This window comes from Siniperca chuatsi, linkage group LG3, assembly GCF_020085105.1.
Source record: "Siniperca chuatsi isolate FFG_IHB_CAS linkage group LG3, ASM2008510v1, whole genome shotgun sequence".
NCBI classification, from domain to species: domain Eukaryota; kingdom Metazoa; phylum Chordata; class Actinopteri; order Centrarchiformes; family Sinipercidae; genus Siniperca; species Siniperca chuatsi.
In genome coordinates, this window is record NC_058044.1 from 27,582,116 (window position 1) to 27,598,199 (window position 16,084).

The window sequence follows — 16,084 nt, forward strand, 5'->3', positions numbered from 1 at the left end:
CTGCCCAGTTATTTATGAAGCCAGAAGAAAGGAATCAGAATAAGAGCAGCAATGTGGAGAGATCTGCACTGAAAAGGCTGCTGTATTTACAAAAAAAGAGGAAGAAATAGTAAAATGTAGAGAAAAATATAAAGTAAAACTGAGGAAACAGATGGAGGTAGGTAAGTTGTCTCTTAGAAAAGATGGTGAAATGAAGAAAGATGCCAAACATCTGTTAGTTCTTCTTAATTGACCAAGGAGGATTAGGGCTGCAGGCACTCAGCGTTGGCCTTGCACATACTGCACTGTTCTTTAGCACACATACAGCACCACATGACCAGCACCAAACAACAGGCATCAACACACACACACTATACACACAGTATATAGATGTGTGTGAAGGTTTACATAGATAAACTTAGAGACTATAACAACAGACGCAGTCTTAACACCTACAGTTTCTAAACTAAATGTAGCATCAGAATGTGTATTAAAGGGAAGTATGAAGTTACAGTTCATGAGATCATGTGTATGAAAGCCTGATCCCAACTGCAATTTTAATTTATTTGAAAGTGTATATATGATCATATAATCCTCCCATAGCAGTGATTGCAGTACAGCTGACCAGTGCTAAATAATACTGCATTACAGGAGGAAAAAAAAGTCTTGTTTTAAAAGATATACTTAAGTAAAAGATGAGATAAGATACTTATCAGCAGTTAAATGTACTCTGTATCAAAAAGTGGCGATTGTCAATGGTACAGCTTCAGTCATTCCTTTGTATCCAAGAAAGATCAGTGTATTAAGTGTTTTGAGCAAATTCTGTTACATTTTGTCAAGCAGATAACAAGAGGAACACAAGGGATTGGACCCAAATACAGACACTGAGGCAGAACAGGTGAAGTTCAATGTTATAATTTAATAGAGTCAATAACCAAAAGGCTTACAGAGTGGTTAAGAGGCAGGCAGAGATCAAAACCAGTGAAGGCAGTCCAAATGTGGCAAACAAATCCAAAAGGGAGCAGGCAAAAATCCAAAAAGTCCAAGAAACACGGTAAATATACAAATAAACACAAGAAACACTGGAGAAGGGCTGGAACGCTTGACACAGACTGACGAAGACGAACTGGCACAAAACAAAGGAAGCACACAGACTTAAATACACTCAGGAGAGGGGAGAAAACGAGACACAGGTGAAACTAATCAGGGCAGGGCAAACAATCAAAACTGGCGATAAATGCAAACAAAGACAGGAAGTAAAACTACACAAGACAACCCTTTCAAAATAAAACAGGAACAGAAATTTGGACTGACTCTTCTTTTGTTACATACGTACAATTATCATTACTAATTAGGAAGAAACTCAAGGATGGCATTGCATGGCCAATATGGATAGATCATTAGCCTGTGCAGCATCTAACACCTGCTGCTCCACCCAGCTTGCATGGGAACGGGATTTGATTTCCTCCCTAACTAGTACAGACTGGGAAAATGTTTGGAAATCAGCAATTAAGTCCTCTAAATGTGTATGATAAAAGGTAATTCAGAATTTTTAAAAAATTGCAGAGCTTATATTACTTCGACAAGACTTTCCAAAATTGAGGATGATTATCCTAACCAATGTTGGCATGGTTGTGGGAGCAAGGGTTCTTTCTTAAATGTATTGTGGGAGTGCCCGGAAGTACAAGTTTTACTGAGTTTGGTTTTGGGGTTTTGTGCTTTCATGACAGTTTCCGATGTAAAGAGCAAAAGGAATAATGAAATAGAAATAAATGGGAGAGGAGGGAAGGCCCGAAGGAAAAAGTGAGAAAGAAGAAAGAAAAGTAGAAAAGAAATTCCTAAAGAACAAATTAAGTCGTCTAAAATCTATTGTGTCATAAAGAAGTTTTTAGGAGTTACTGAAAAGTAGAATTTTTTGAGACATGATTTCTACCAGAGGAAACTCATATTTATCTCATGTTAAAGCCAATGTGCTTAAATTTTCTTTCTGTAGTGTCATACTGACACTGTGGTAGACAGTGATCCACACCTCTACCTTCCACTAACTACCCTACCACTCTAAATGAATGGCCAAAAATCAACATAGACTGTACCAATTTTCACCAGAATAACCTAAGCATTCATTTTATTGAAGTAAAAAAAAGTTCTCTGTTTTTTTTCATTTACAGTGGGTCTTAGCACTTACAAATATCACCACTTTAATTTTAACAGAGTCCATAGATCATTAGGCATCGATGATTCACTAATATCAAAATATGTATCTTTTAAAAAAAATAATTAAATTATAGTTAAAACTGTAATTGTAATCCATGTTATAATGCATTTCTGCACAATAAAAACTGTAAGAAAATGACTTATTGGAACTTTTTTCTTATCTTTGAAAATATCCTCCACACCATTACACCACCAGCAGCAGCAAGAACCGTTGATACAAGGCAGGATGGATCCATGCTTTCATGTTGTTTATGCCAAATTCTGACCCTGTGATCTGAATTTCGCAGCAGAAATTGAGACTCGTCATACCAGGCAACGTTTTTCCAATCTTCTGTATTCCAGTTTTGGTGAGCCCGTGCCAACTGTAGCCTCAGTTTCACATTCTTAGCTGACAGGAGTGGCACCCAGTGTGGTCTTATGCTGTTGTTGCCCATCCGCTTCAAGGTTCGACGTGTTATGCGTTCAGAGATGCTCTTCTGCATACCTCAGTTGTAACGAGTGGTTGTTTGAGTTACTGTTTTGCATTGTGTTACTGCCACGTGATTGGCTGATTAGATATTTGCATTAACGAACAGTTAACAGGTGTACCTAATAAAGTGGCCGGTGAGTGTATATTGTCTGTTAACCCTAACCCTCTATATATATAGGTTTAACCCTTGACCTTAACCCTATAACCCATATATACATACTGTATATACAGTATATATACACTGTAGATTGCCATAGATGGCAAGATTTACTCATGACTCAGTGACTCAGGCCTTTTTTGTGAATAAGAGAGCCCATTGAAGCTCAGTCTTGTGTTGCAACATTGAAACAAATCCCTCCAAATCATGTGTATTACACTTTTTAAAGTTTTATATGACTAAACATCTTTAGAATATAGGAAAAAATATTTACAGGTCAAATACTTACTTGGAAAATTATTTAAATTGGTCCAAAAGTGTGTGTCTCTTACAGTATTAATACTTCCCTGCCAAAAATGTTGCTATGATACAGTTTAGAGTCTACATTCAGTCAGGAATAGGTACAACTAGACTGTTTCAAATAGATGTTGCAATTTTACAACAGTAGGCCTCTGAGACTTTTATACAAACAAAAACTTATGCCATTAATTGAATTGTAAAGATACAACAATAATAAAATCTCTACATATAGTTATTTTAAATGTAAAATCTACTCTGCAAAGCGACTTGTAACTACAGCTGTGAAATAAATGTAGTGAAGTAAAAAGTAGAACATTTCCCTTTTTTTTATAGAGGAAAAGTAAAAAATTGTTTCTAGATATTTTTCAAGATATTCACAATTATTTCCAGGTACCAGTTGCTAAAGTTTACCACTGGATGATGAACAACCTTAATGGACAAAGTCAACTAAGAGAATATTCTCTACCAGAATACATACCTGACCAGACCATAAGAAGATAATATGTACAGAACGTTTGGTTGGGATCTAATCAAATATTTCAAAGTAAGATGGTTCAGTGATTCAAATGTGACTGCTAAATTAAAATGAATTAAGTAAAATGAGAGGTATTTAGAATTTTCCACCAGAAATGCATACCTGGCACCAGACCATAATGTAGGGACATAATATAATTTAACAGTTAGATTAATAAGTAAAATATGAGTTTCTTTTTACTAAATAGTAAACAAATGTGTTGGGTTGGGGTTCTTCATGGGAATTTGAACTTATGACCTCAGTATTTCTAAAACCCTGTCTGCCTGGTTTCCAACAGAGATCAATCTGTTTCACTTTCACTGTAATTTGTTTGCCCGCCTTTCTTTGCAGACCCTACCAACATTTACACAAGTACTTTTTTGAGGTTACATGTCAGTCTCTTTCCACTTCTATCTTTCCCACTGTTTCTCCCTTTCTTAATACTTTAAAAGGGGCTGAGTAATATAAATATTCTCCCTCTATTTCTCCCACTTCAAGCCTGTACACCCGTGGCCTGTCAACATAACTCTTTCCCTCTAATCTGAAATGCCAGGGATTAAACAGGCAGCCAATTCCCCATCCATAATTCTACCATCCCCTCCCCCTATCTCTCTCTCTCTCTCTCTTTAACACACATACACACACACACACACACACACACAAATAAACACACAGAGTTCTGCCAGACTAGTCATTTTGAGACCATAAGCACATGTTTGAGAGGCAGAGAGAAGAAGGTGGGTGAGATGGATTAGATTAAGTTGGTCCAAATTCAAGGGATCACCCGTGGCGAGGGGACCGGCAAATAGGGAAAAAGTGCATGTTTGTGTGAGAGAGAGGCAGAGAGGGATAGAAAGGGAGAGAGAAAATGGTCGAGTGGTGCAATCAGAGCCAGAGTCTGGCAGCAGCAGGTTGTTTGAGCCCAGATATGACCCGGCTCTCCCACCACACCCCGTCAATCTCCAGCACCCTGCTGCTATTCCATAATATCACACTACACGTCTCAAAGCTCATCATGACAGCCTCTAACAACCTATAGGAGTTTAGGATTTATATGCCTACCTTGTCTCTCACTGGACCAATAGGATCTTGGACTGTAGCACGTACACTGAGAGGAATTCTCATTCGCTTCCAGTAGTAGTGGTGCAAGTGGAACCATTTGCCTTCGCCTCACTGGATGTGAAAGGTGTTACTCCATGGAATGCACTGGATTTAGTATGGATTTTGGACTTTTATGTGACAACTGAGCAGAAAGGGAGAGAAAGAGGAAAACAGGAAGAGAAACAGAGGAAAGTGTGGGGGCAAACGAAGAGGAAAGGGAGGGAGGGGTAAGACAGGAAGAAGAGTGCAGGGTGATGGGAAACATCAACAAGGCTTCTAAAAAGAACAGTAAAAGGAAGAAGGTAAGATTTAAGTTAAGTGAGTTTGAACTGATTAAGATGTGTAAGATAATGCTTTGTGGATGTCCATATCTAAGCCTAACAATTTGTGACATACATCTGACAATTTGCAAGCTTTGAGCTGTACAACTTCCTATCGGACACAGAAGTCATTCAAATGGATTTTGTTTCTTATAAATAATATAAATAAATCTATATTTTAAAATCTGACTTATGAATGCCATAACAGTACGAAAAATGTACATGTGAATTAGTCAGTTTCATTGCAGTCAATGGAGTTCAAGTCGTAACTTTATCTGGGTCCTAATTCGGTTGATTCCCCTCCTCTAAGGGGGAGTCGCCGGTAGAACGAAGCGACACCCCATTGGCTGCCGCCATGCTGGGGGGCCTGGGTGGTGCAGGGGAGGTGGACACGGATGACGAGGAGGAAGGAGGGAGCGAGCGGGAGTTTGATGAGCCCCTGTGCGCTCTGGTTAAGAACTGCAACATGCTGCACAACTTAGTGGGGCCTGCTTGTATCTTCCTCAGACAGGGCTTCGCACAGAGCCAGCTTGTATGTATGACATTCACACACACATACACACACACACACACACACACTCACATACATGCACAGTACAGAATTTTCATAGCAAAAATCACCCATAAATCTCTTCATCCATCCATTTTCATAGTGCCCTCACTGTCCAAGGGAAGGTGAAGTTAAGGCCATTCATCAGTTCGGTGTGACATCATCACAGCCTTCCCATCCTATCTCCACCAATGAGAATTTCACCCTGTGAGTGTCAACCCCCCATCTATGCTATATACCACCATATCACCATATTTCATGAGAATTTTATGTGATAGTCCTAGAACACCTTTGTTGCAGAATATTATTTGTTTTGGGGAAAAAAAGCCTTTATCAAATAATCCTATATAATACCTTGGAAGGATTCTGTGTTGTAAATTTTGTTATAACTTTTTTAAACCAGAAATTATTTTACATAATTACCTTTGTCAGATTATAAAAGTATCTGTCAAAACATTTCAGTGAAGAAAGAAAGGATCTTTTGCACAGCTGTAAAAAATAATTGGTAATATAACAGATTGCACTATAATGATAGATTAAGTGGCCTCCCAATTTGTCTAGATGGTTATTAAGATCATAAATTCACTTTCTAACTCATGCGTGCCTCTTATTTCAGATGAATGTCTTATGTAGAGACGGGGAATATGGCAGAGATCAATAACGGAGTAATTTCCTGACTGTGCATTTAGCAGCGCTAATTGAAAAGAGCCATTAGGACAGTGGTGTTGATCACAGGTGCTTTACTGAGCTATAGTCTCCTGAGGTAATGGAAGACCTTGGGCTGAGTCTAGAGGAGAAATATAACAATACTGACTGGGAACTAAATATAATTCATCTATGATTTATTTTATGTAAATTACAAAAGCTCTATATTCTTTTACTGTATTTAGTAGTTGACCTCTGTGTGTTTTTTGTGAATGAATATTATTCCAATGAAAAAACGTTCAGGAGTTAGTGGAGACCAAAAACTGAGCTAAAAAGAGTGAATATACATATATCAGGTTATCAACACTACTCCAAATGAATGCTAATGTTACTTTGTATCTGCTGAACGTGTAGATAATCAACTGTTTGCTAACAATTTTACCATATTTTGAAATGTTGTACTACATTCATGGGCCCCAGAGGATGAATCCTTATAATTTTGTTGATCACTATAGTTTTCATCCAACACCATCATCAGGTCAAAATTTGTATTTGTCCAATATACTTTAATTTATGATCAAATATCTATAAGACTAATGAAATTCCCATCAACCTCAGCTGTACTTTGTTATTAGTGCTAATTAGCAAATGTTAACACACTAAACTAAGATGATGACCATGGTAAACATTAGAGCTATACCTGCTAACTAGCAGGAATAATGTTCCAACCTAATCAAATCAGCATGTTAACATTGTCATTGTGAGCAATATTAGCATGCTGACATTTAGGTCAAAGCACAGCTGTGCATACTGTATAGTACAGCCTCACAAATCTGCTAGACTCTTGTTCTTGTTGTCAGTATTAGAACTTTCTTATATCAATCCAGTAACCCAGCAGCTTTCTGAGCCACCACAGTCCCGAACTTGTAGAACAACTTCCTGATTTTACTAAAAGTAATGGATCGAGGAAAGAGATGGGATTTTTCGACAGAGTACACAAATTAGTCGAAGAGATGGATAGGGTGAGATTGATAGCCTTTACTGTTTATTAATCCCCCATAATCCCCTTTGTTCTCTAAAACAGCAAACTAAAAATAAGACATAGAATGAATGCTCCCTCAAGAGCACAGTATAGAGAGTTTGCATTTAAGCCCTTTTCACTTTGGTGTTGGTGGCTTCTAAGGAATTACTGGAATCTGTCCTAGAGCAAATTGTGGTTCCAACATGTTTTTCCCAAAAAAATTTGATGCTGGGTGGCTGTTGTTTTAGACATCAGCGACTAGTAGTAGCGGTTCTACTAGTTTGGGAATGAAAGCAGAAAACTAAACTAAAAAAAGACAACCAGCAAAAGTGGTATGTGTGTGTTTGCTGCATGTTCAGCCTGTGCAGGTGTGTAATGTTTGTAAAAGTGCCAGCAGAACCGCAGTGCAGATACAGATGCAGACGCAGATGCAGATGAAAAAATCAGCGGCAGATAGGGAAATGAAAAACCGATAAGCCTTCGTGATTTGTAATACAATTTACCGCTGTAATCTCCCTGCCCCTGTTCTCTCCCCTGCATCCTCTAATCCAGGCCTGTATTATTCCTGCTGCTGATGTCACAGTCTCACAGAACACGTCGTGAACAACTTATCCTGGCATCACCTTTTGTCCATGCCACCACATATTGAAGCCAATTCAACATAAACTGTAAATAGTTTTTTTGCGTGTGGCTTTAGCGAAAAGTGTTACTGTTTAAACTCGTTTCTAAGATATGTATGGCTCCTTTTGTTATAATAATGATAATAATCTCTCAAAGTGCCATTTAATTTTATTTTTCACCAGTTTACTCAGTTACTAATGTTAAGCTGGGGTGGGTTTCTTTGGGTTTTTCAGCATTTTATCAACATACAAACCATTTCATCAGCTTTATTGCATGTGTGTGTCCTTCACTTCTGTGTTTGGAAAGGGAGAGAGAGGCCAAAGGGAGTCTGCGTGATTTGTCGTTGTGCATCTGCAGGTTTTTGTATAATACATTTTAAATGCTTGTTGTGGAGCATATGCACAGCAGACTTTCAAAGCTTCTCCGCCAGCAGAATGAAATTGGACACAAAATTGTCTAGCAGATAAACTAAAAAGGTTATTAGGGTCAGTCAGATCAAAAACCAAATAATCCTGTAGCAAAATCTCTGCTCAGACGGTTGAACATGGAACAAAAATGCTTCACAGCAGTGGAGCCACTAGAAGCTGAAGCACTAAAATGTTTCCTACATGTTTTGTCATTGTGACTGTGTGTGTGTGAAACAGAACAAGATACACAGAATGATATTGAAAGTGTGTGTGTGTGTTTTGTGTAAACCTGACTGGCTGTTTCTCTGTATGTCTGCCCTGTCTTCTATCCGCACCACTGCAGGACAGAGATCTACGACCAGAGGAAATGGAAGGTACAGAAACATCAAAAGCTCACTCCAGCAAATCCTCACTCCATCTCTCAGTCTTCTTCCTGAACCGCTTTTCTTTCAAACCTCAAACCTTCTTTTTGACTGTGAAAAATTGTGCTTTACTGTATAGAGCAGAATTTAAAAAGACTTTCCTGACTTTGCCCTCTCATTGAATGTCAGCTATGTGAACCAGCAGAGATTTATTTATTTTTTACTTGAACTGTGGAAGATCAAAGTGAAGGATTAATATTCAAAGGAAAATATTATACTTCACAATTTAACCCTCCCTTCCCTTATATTCCTCATGTCTGCCTCACACTTTCACACTCCACATAAACAAGAATGTAATTTGTGATTCAACTATGGAATTAATGGTCACTGACATTTGTGATTTTTTTATGTAGAAACTCAATACATTTGGTGAAATAAAGAAATAACTTGGATCACTTAAAAACATTCCAACACTGACAGGTTAGTTGGCATATTTTGGAGACAATGCAATTTTTAACAGCGACCAAAACAAATCAGGGTACCACTTTCACACAAGGTTTGAAGGGTTTATAAGTTATAATGGCTAAGGGTAATAAATAGTTTACCAATTTTATAAGCCATTCATAGGAGCAAATTTTCGTTAGGTCCTTTTCATTTGTTAATAATGCAGTTAAAAGAGTACTCTACCAATTTAGCATTGCACTCCTTTAACATTGTCGGACTCAAGCTGAACAATTCAAAATTGATGCAGCAAAACCAGAGATCTCATTTTTATTCCACACTTTCTTCCAAACCCTTACATTACCTTATATAACCCACAATGCAACGCCAACAGTTCTGTTGGCGATTCAGGTGTGTCATGCTAGTATCAGTTAATGTAGCCTCGAGCCGCTAGCCTCAAGCAGAAATGAGGAGTGGGCTGCAGAGGTCTGGTAAGCTCACTTCTTTTTCACGCCACACCCCAGGATTTTTTTCAATTTCAAACTTGTAGTCTTCAGTCTTCAGATCATCTGCCGCCCTTTTTTAGAAATGCAGTAAGTGGATCAAATGGTCTGACCAGTCAAAGGAAGCTTTCACGAATCAAAAGTTGTTCTTATCAGTGGCTTCTAACTGATCTATAAAGCATTAGTAAATTAATTTTTAGCCAAATAATAAAGCAATTAGTTGCAAATTAAAAACCCTTTATTAAAGGCAATGTATAAGGATCAGAATCAGAATTTCTCAAATGAATTGGGCAACCCAGGCACAAATGTGCATATGATAGTGATGGTCTTGCAGCCAGCTTACAGCTTTAATTATCAACTTCTCTATCTCATCATAGAAAAATGATGTAGTTAAAGCCAATATGAGTAGAATTTTTGGCTCCTCCCAGTGGTAGCATTAAAACAGACATTGTGGCAGACCCCCACCTCCACACACACTCATGGATGCAATTTAGGGTTGCTATAATGCACAGGCTCAAAGCAACGCAGACCAATTTTCACCAGGATTGCCTCCTTTTCCTACAAAAATGTAACCATCAGATTAATTTGAAACATTCGATCATCACGTAAAAATTCTACACATAGAGGGCTTTAACATAAGACCTATAGAGTATACACTGTAAGAAATATCTTGATTTGTCTCACTCATTCAGTCTTTTTCTCACACTTGTCTTCCCTGCAGAGCTGCGTGAGGCATTCAGGGAGTTTGACAAAGACAAGGATGGCTTCATCAGCTGTAAGGACCTGGGCGAGTGCATGAGGACTATGGGATACATGCCAACAGAGATGGAACTGATAGAACTCAGCCAGCAGATCTGTGAGTCCTGCATGCACACATCAGTAAACATACACACACAGAGACAGAGAGACACACAAAACACATGTATCTAATTCTGTAAAATAGTTCACCCAGAGGTGAGGTGAAATGGGCTGGTAAAAATTAAAATGGTTTTTGCTCTTGCAACTACTTTTTGGTCAATTAAAAGACAGGGCGTAAATATGATGTTTACAAGGTAATTTCATTTCAGCTTCTGTCAATTTTCAGTGAGCTTGGCATTTGCTCCCTTCTGAAGCATCATAATTAGGCTACTGAAACAAGCATTTAATTACATCATAAGTAACGCAGGTCCATTTTAGCCAGGTTAAAAGTCTACACCTTGTCTCATGAATTAGCCTCATGTTACAAAAGAAATCCAAAAGCAAATTGTTTAATTACGTTGTGACTATGACAGTATTAGCCTTGCTAATATTATCTTAGCATTAAAAAAATGGAACCATCAGGAGTTAACATTAATGTTAAGCTGGCACTTTGGCTGAGGGGCTCAACTTATGTTGTAATCGTCTGCAAAATGGTAACATTAGTAACATTGAACGAGTAGTCCCAGAGCCCTAACGTCAGTAACGTTATACAAGTGGAATTTGGAATAACAAATACGCTAGCTAATGCTCCATGGAAATAACGTTAACACCTAACCTTAACATTACATCCAAACTGTGATGGCAATCGTTCGCTAAATCAAAACAACTCAACCTTATCAGGCTGATTAACAGTCCCAAGCTTGACATGTCATCATATAAGCCAATTAAGGTTATCATAATGCTACTGTAAGAGATTCTTACTTTAAAGGGACAGTTCACCCCAAAATCAAAAATACATATTTTTCCTCTTACCTGTAGTGCTGTTTATCCATCTCGATTGTTTTGGTGTGAGTTGCTGAGTTTTGGAGATATCGGCTATAGAGATGTCTGCCTTTTTTGAATATAATGGGACTAAATGGCACTCGGCCTGTGGTGCTCAAAGCGCCAAAAGAGATTTGTTGTGAGCAGTTTCATGTAGGAACTATTTTCTTTCAAATGATAGTTCCTACATGAAACTGCTCACAACAAATCTGTTCATCATGTTAAGTGACCGGGTCATGATTTCTGGAAAGAGACATTGCTGTTGAGTTTTTCAAATGTATTTTTGGGCGCTTTGAGCACCACAAGCCGAGTGCCATTTAGTCCCATTATATTTAATTATATGACATACACAAATCACACAAATGACCTATTTTGGAATCAAAACGGCAATTTTTGCCGAAAGGTGACAAGTTTGCACCCCTGGTCATATATGACTTTGGTCACTAACTGAGCAATCTGTTTATGAATTTGATTGTTTGTTAAAGACACAAAAAGATCAGTTAACACTGTGTGTACTTACTTTCTCCCCCTCTAGGTGGTGGCAGAGTGGATTTTGAAGACTTTGTGGAATTGATGGGTCCCAAGATGCTCGCTGAGACTGCAGACATGATAGGAGTCAAGGAGTTGAGGGACGCCTTCAAAGAGGTCTGCAATACAATTTATTAACTTATAGCCATTTTTTCTCTGGGGTCCCCTGAATAGATTACCCCCTTTCCCTAACTTAACTCTAATGCATTTGTTTTTTTTTAAAGTTCTCTACCTCATCCTTTTTGTTTCACAGTTTGACTCTGATGGCGATGGTCAGATCAGCCTTGGGGAACTGAGGGAAGCCATGAAGAAGCTAATGGGGGAGCAGCTCAACCACCATGAGATCGACGAGATCCTGCGAGACGTAGACCTCAATGGGGACGGACAGGTGGACTTTGAAGGTGAGTGATTAATTCTTAAGTAAGGAAGCTGGGGGGGGGGATAAAGAAAGGAGAAAAAAAAGAAACAAGGGAAATATTTGCAAACATAAGCACCAAATACTGCTTTTAGGTGGTATTAGAGCAGGATTTCCTTGAAAAAAATGCAAAAATAATGATTTCAGGCATGATAGAGTCTTCTTCAGGGTACATGCAGCATCCAATACTCTTAAGAAAATCGAGCTAATAGGTGGATGTTCAGGTTAAGGACAGAAGGAAAAGGAGATTGTGGCTTTCCTTAACCAACAACATATCTTCCCTTTCCACAGAGTTTGTGCGAATGATGTCTCGCTGACTCTTCACCAAACCTCACTCTACTGCACTAAACGCAACATGGACCAGACAGCACACTGTTAATGTTCTTGTAATGTTTCTTGATGTACAAAGACTTCTTGGTGTCTGTATTTTTTTCAATTCCATAATATCTCAAGTATAAGACAATCCCTTTAATGTGTTACTGTTGTATGAATGTAAAATGTATTTAACATGTAATGAGAGATTATAGAGTGATGACTGAGCAAGGAGATGGTTTAACCAAAGCTGTGGTGTCTTTAGAAGTGAATCTAAATTTGAATATATTTGAACTGAGAATCACATACCACACATACCATCACACACACATACACACAATTTAGTTTATAGTACATTACATGAGTAACTTATTGGATCAGTTCACACAAATTGGAAAAAAACATTTTCTCACATACTCTAAGTAGTATCCAGTCACCTAGTTAGGTGAGTTAGGTTCAGGATTAACCCTAACATTAGTTTAGGGTTGTTGTTTTTTATTTTCGTAATTTGGGTGTACTGACTCTTTAAATATGCAGTTTACTACGTTACCTGACTTGAATCTGAAGTTATTATCACAATTTCAATAATGCCACATCTAAAATCTTCAATTCAAACTTGAATTTAACTGTTATGACTGTGTGATATTTTTTATAGTGTAGATAGCAAAAGTGAGTACTTTGTTAATAATAGAGCAAGTCAATTAAATTATATATACATCTTTATTGTACAAACTACCACATTAATTCACAACATATCAATTACTTTTAGCATTATCTTCAGCTGTGCGCGTTTGATATAATTCAACCAACACAGGCAAATAAAATTCTTGCACATACTGTAATTTTTAATCTCAAATATCTTTTTGATAAAGATTTGATAACACTAACAGGATTACTTTTGGTGTCTGCTACACATCTGTGCACATCTAGTTTATGTCCATTCATTTCCCTGTTCAGGTGGAAATTAATGGACAGACTCAAAGTACAGTACATGTTTATTTTATGCAATCGTATATACATGCTTAATGTTTTATTTGTACAGCGTTCAACAGGTCAGATCTTTAAAAAAAAAAGTGTTGTAAATAAAAAAGTGAATTGGAGTGACAATAAACTAGTTTTATTGACCAGATATATTTTCTTTATTTATTTTATTTATTTAACTGGATTCCATTTTCTGTGTTCACATCAATGTACTGTATTTTGCTCAGATGAAGCTCCATTTCTCATAGAGCCTTCCAGAAGCTTTCTACCCTCCTGATAAAATGCACCAGGTCACCTCTTTCCCAGCACTTTTTGAGGTCCCGTATGCACAGTCTCACTATAGTCAACACTGAAAGGTGCCATCAGTGGAGTCCCGTGTCAAACTGGAGGAATGGTCCTGCTGCAAGTATCTGGATCGAACTCCATCCCATCTGAGATCTTAGTGATGTTGGCTTTCTTCATCTCCTTCCAGATCATTTCATTGAGCTGTTCAACCAGCTGATCAGTGCCAACAAAGCTGGCATTGATCAGCTGGATGAACGCTCCTCTGGTGCATGTTCCTTTGCTGACAGCAAACCTGACCCCAAACAAGGCGTTGAGCAGAGTCGACTTTCCTGAGTTTTCAGCTCCGATGATTGTAATGATCTTGAGCATATACTGTTGGACTGCATAATGTAGTGAAGCTCAGTAAGCACCTCAGTGATCCATTTCATTGGTATGTTTGCTGCATCTCCATCAACAGGCTCAAGAGGTGCAGGGAGTTGTTTTTTCTCTGACAGCTGTATTCTGGCAGGTAACTCGCACATTCATACAGCTGTCCACACTCTCGAAAAAAGTGCTCCAGGCATAAAGAACAAACAGATATTTGCTTGTCAATCTCTGCAATATTTTCTGTGTCTTGGGGAAATTTCTGTTCTCTTTGTATCGATCCTGCAGAGCTGACAACTGGTTCCAGGACAGATTGTCCAAATCTATTCCAGGAAATAGTTGCGTTGCACATCTGAGGTGACCGCCCCGTGACGGAAGCTTGACATTGCAGCTGTCATCTCAAATCTTAGCTGTTTCCTTCTAAGCTTTTGCTTTTATTTTAAAATACTCACTGTAGTCAGTTGCCAGCGTTTCGCAGTGTCCAGCACTCAGTTTCCAGCCACAAAATCTCTTTCCAGAAATGCCCCTGCGAAGCCAGTTGGTTGTCTTTGAATTCAGAGGTGTTAGCGATGTGTTTGGTGATTTTACCCACATTCTTCCACACACTCTGGCATTCATCACTCTCCTAATCAACCAGGATCCCACACCAGCGAGCTCTGTCAGCCAGATTTGCCACCGGCATTTTGTTTGGGCAGTTTTCTAGCATCTTAAAGCATATTCCTTATCAGCTCTGTATCAGGTCTTTTTCTTCTGGCACACATTAGTTTTATTTAAACTTGGTTCCATTGTCATCATTTTGAGTGTAAAGGTTTTCTCCTGTATGCTGCTCATCAAATTTGCTTTCACATCTTTTCCTTCCACATTCTTGAAGTAATCAGTTTCTGATTCATCACAGAAGATGTAAACAGCTGCAGATGTCTGGCAGAGGAAGGCCCTGAGGTCTCCTCTGAGGTTGGCGACAGCCAGTGGCTCAGTGAATTTGTCTGTGTTCCTATTGCCACAAGGGAGGTACCAGCTGACTTCGACTAGCCCATCTGAAATCCTCCTGGGGATACCACCCACCATGTTACGATGATAAAATATGTCATGGTACTGCTGAGTGTTACTGAGCAGTTTGTTCAGCATCTGAGAGCCTGACAAATGACACCAGAGCACAATTCTTTTTTCAACTGCTTAACTTTCTGAACGCCTGGTCGAAGGGTCTGAATGTCTGGACAATATCGCGCATGGACAACAGCATTATTGTGATTTCTCTTGTTTCATGGTTGGGCAGCAAAAGCGGGACAGCAAACTGGCAGAGTGCTATTTTCAGAACTATGTCCTGCTGAAGAAAGGCGTCTGAACAGAGGAACAACGCCGTTATGAGGACCAGGGGATTGTCTGTGTCTCTTGTTTGTTCTCTGATGTATCACTTTGATTAATCTCCAGAACAGTGCTAAGCATGAGCTTGTTGTCATTCTGGTCTTCAAGTCTGACCTTTGTCAGCACCTCCCTGAGACATGGCTCTGTCAATCAACACAAAGAGACCAATGAATGTACAGGATGTTACATTTTGCTCTTTGTCTATTAGTTACACAAAAGTACTCATGAAGTTCAGTCATCACGGGGAGTACTACTCAGCCTGTCAAAACTTATAATGTCGTGTACAGTATGTTTTCTGTGGGTCTAAGGAGCTTTGTCAAGTTTGAGAGAATAACATCAGGATTATCTCGGGCTGGGCTCGGACATCAAATTTTTTAATTTTATGTTACAAACTGGGACGTGGAGTTTTAAAGACATGGACGATTACAATTTTACCAGGAATGGAGGGGCTAACAAGGGGATTACTGAACGGGCCTACCAGGCAAAGGCCCTGGGTACCAAGGGTTCAGGGGGGC

The 16,084-nt window shown here is 38.7% G+C and overlaps 2 protein-coding genes and 1 pseudogene across 3 annotated transcripts in view; 1 reads left to right on the forward strand and 2 right to left on the reverse strand.

Moving 5' to 3' along the window:
• The window catches only part of vwa11 (von Willebrand factor A domain containing 11), a 47,518-nt gene extending 42,678 nt beyond the window's left edge, over positions 1-4,840 (reverse strand). Inside the window, exon 1 of the mRNA XM_044190195.1 lies at positions 4,696-4,840. The gene's annotated coding sequence lies outside the window, so the exon portion shown is untranslated. The remainder of the gene's footprint in view (positions 1-4,695) is intronic.
• cabp2a (calcium binding protein 2a) overlaps positions 1-13,707 on the forward strand; it is a 28,219-nt gene extending 14,512 nt beyond the window's left edge. Inside the window, exons 1-7 of one of the 2 annotated variants that reach the window (XM_044190198.1) lie at positions 4,891-5,036; positions 5,365-5,586; positions 8,642-8,672; positions 10,326-10,460; positions 11,859-11,968; positions 12,105-12,252; positions 12,558-13,707. In XM_044190198.1, the coding sequence (XP_044046133.1) occupies positions 4,989-5,036; positions 5,365-5,586; positions 8,642-8,672; positions 10,326-10,460; positions 11,859-11,968; positions 12,105-12,252; positions 12,558-12,583 (720 nt within the window). In that variant the 5' untranslated portion in view covers positions 4,891-4,988 and the 3' untranslated portion in view covers positions 12,584-13,707. Of the gene's footprint in view, positions 1-4,890; positions 5,037-5,364; positions 5,587-8,641; positions 8,673-10,325; positions 10,461-11,858; positions 11,969-12,104; positions 12,253-12,557 lie in introns of those variants that run through there. The other variant, XM_044190200.1, reaches the window with a different exon arrangement.
• Positions 13,708-13,937: 230 nt separating this feature from the next.
• Positions 13,938-15,808, reverse strand: LOC122870634 (annotated as a pseudogene).
• Between the last annotated feature and the right edge of the window lie 276 nt (positions 15,809-16,084).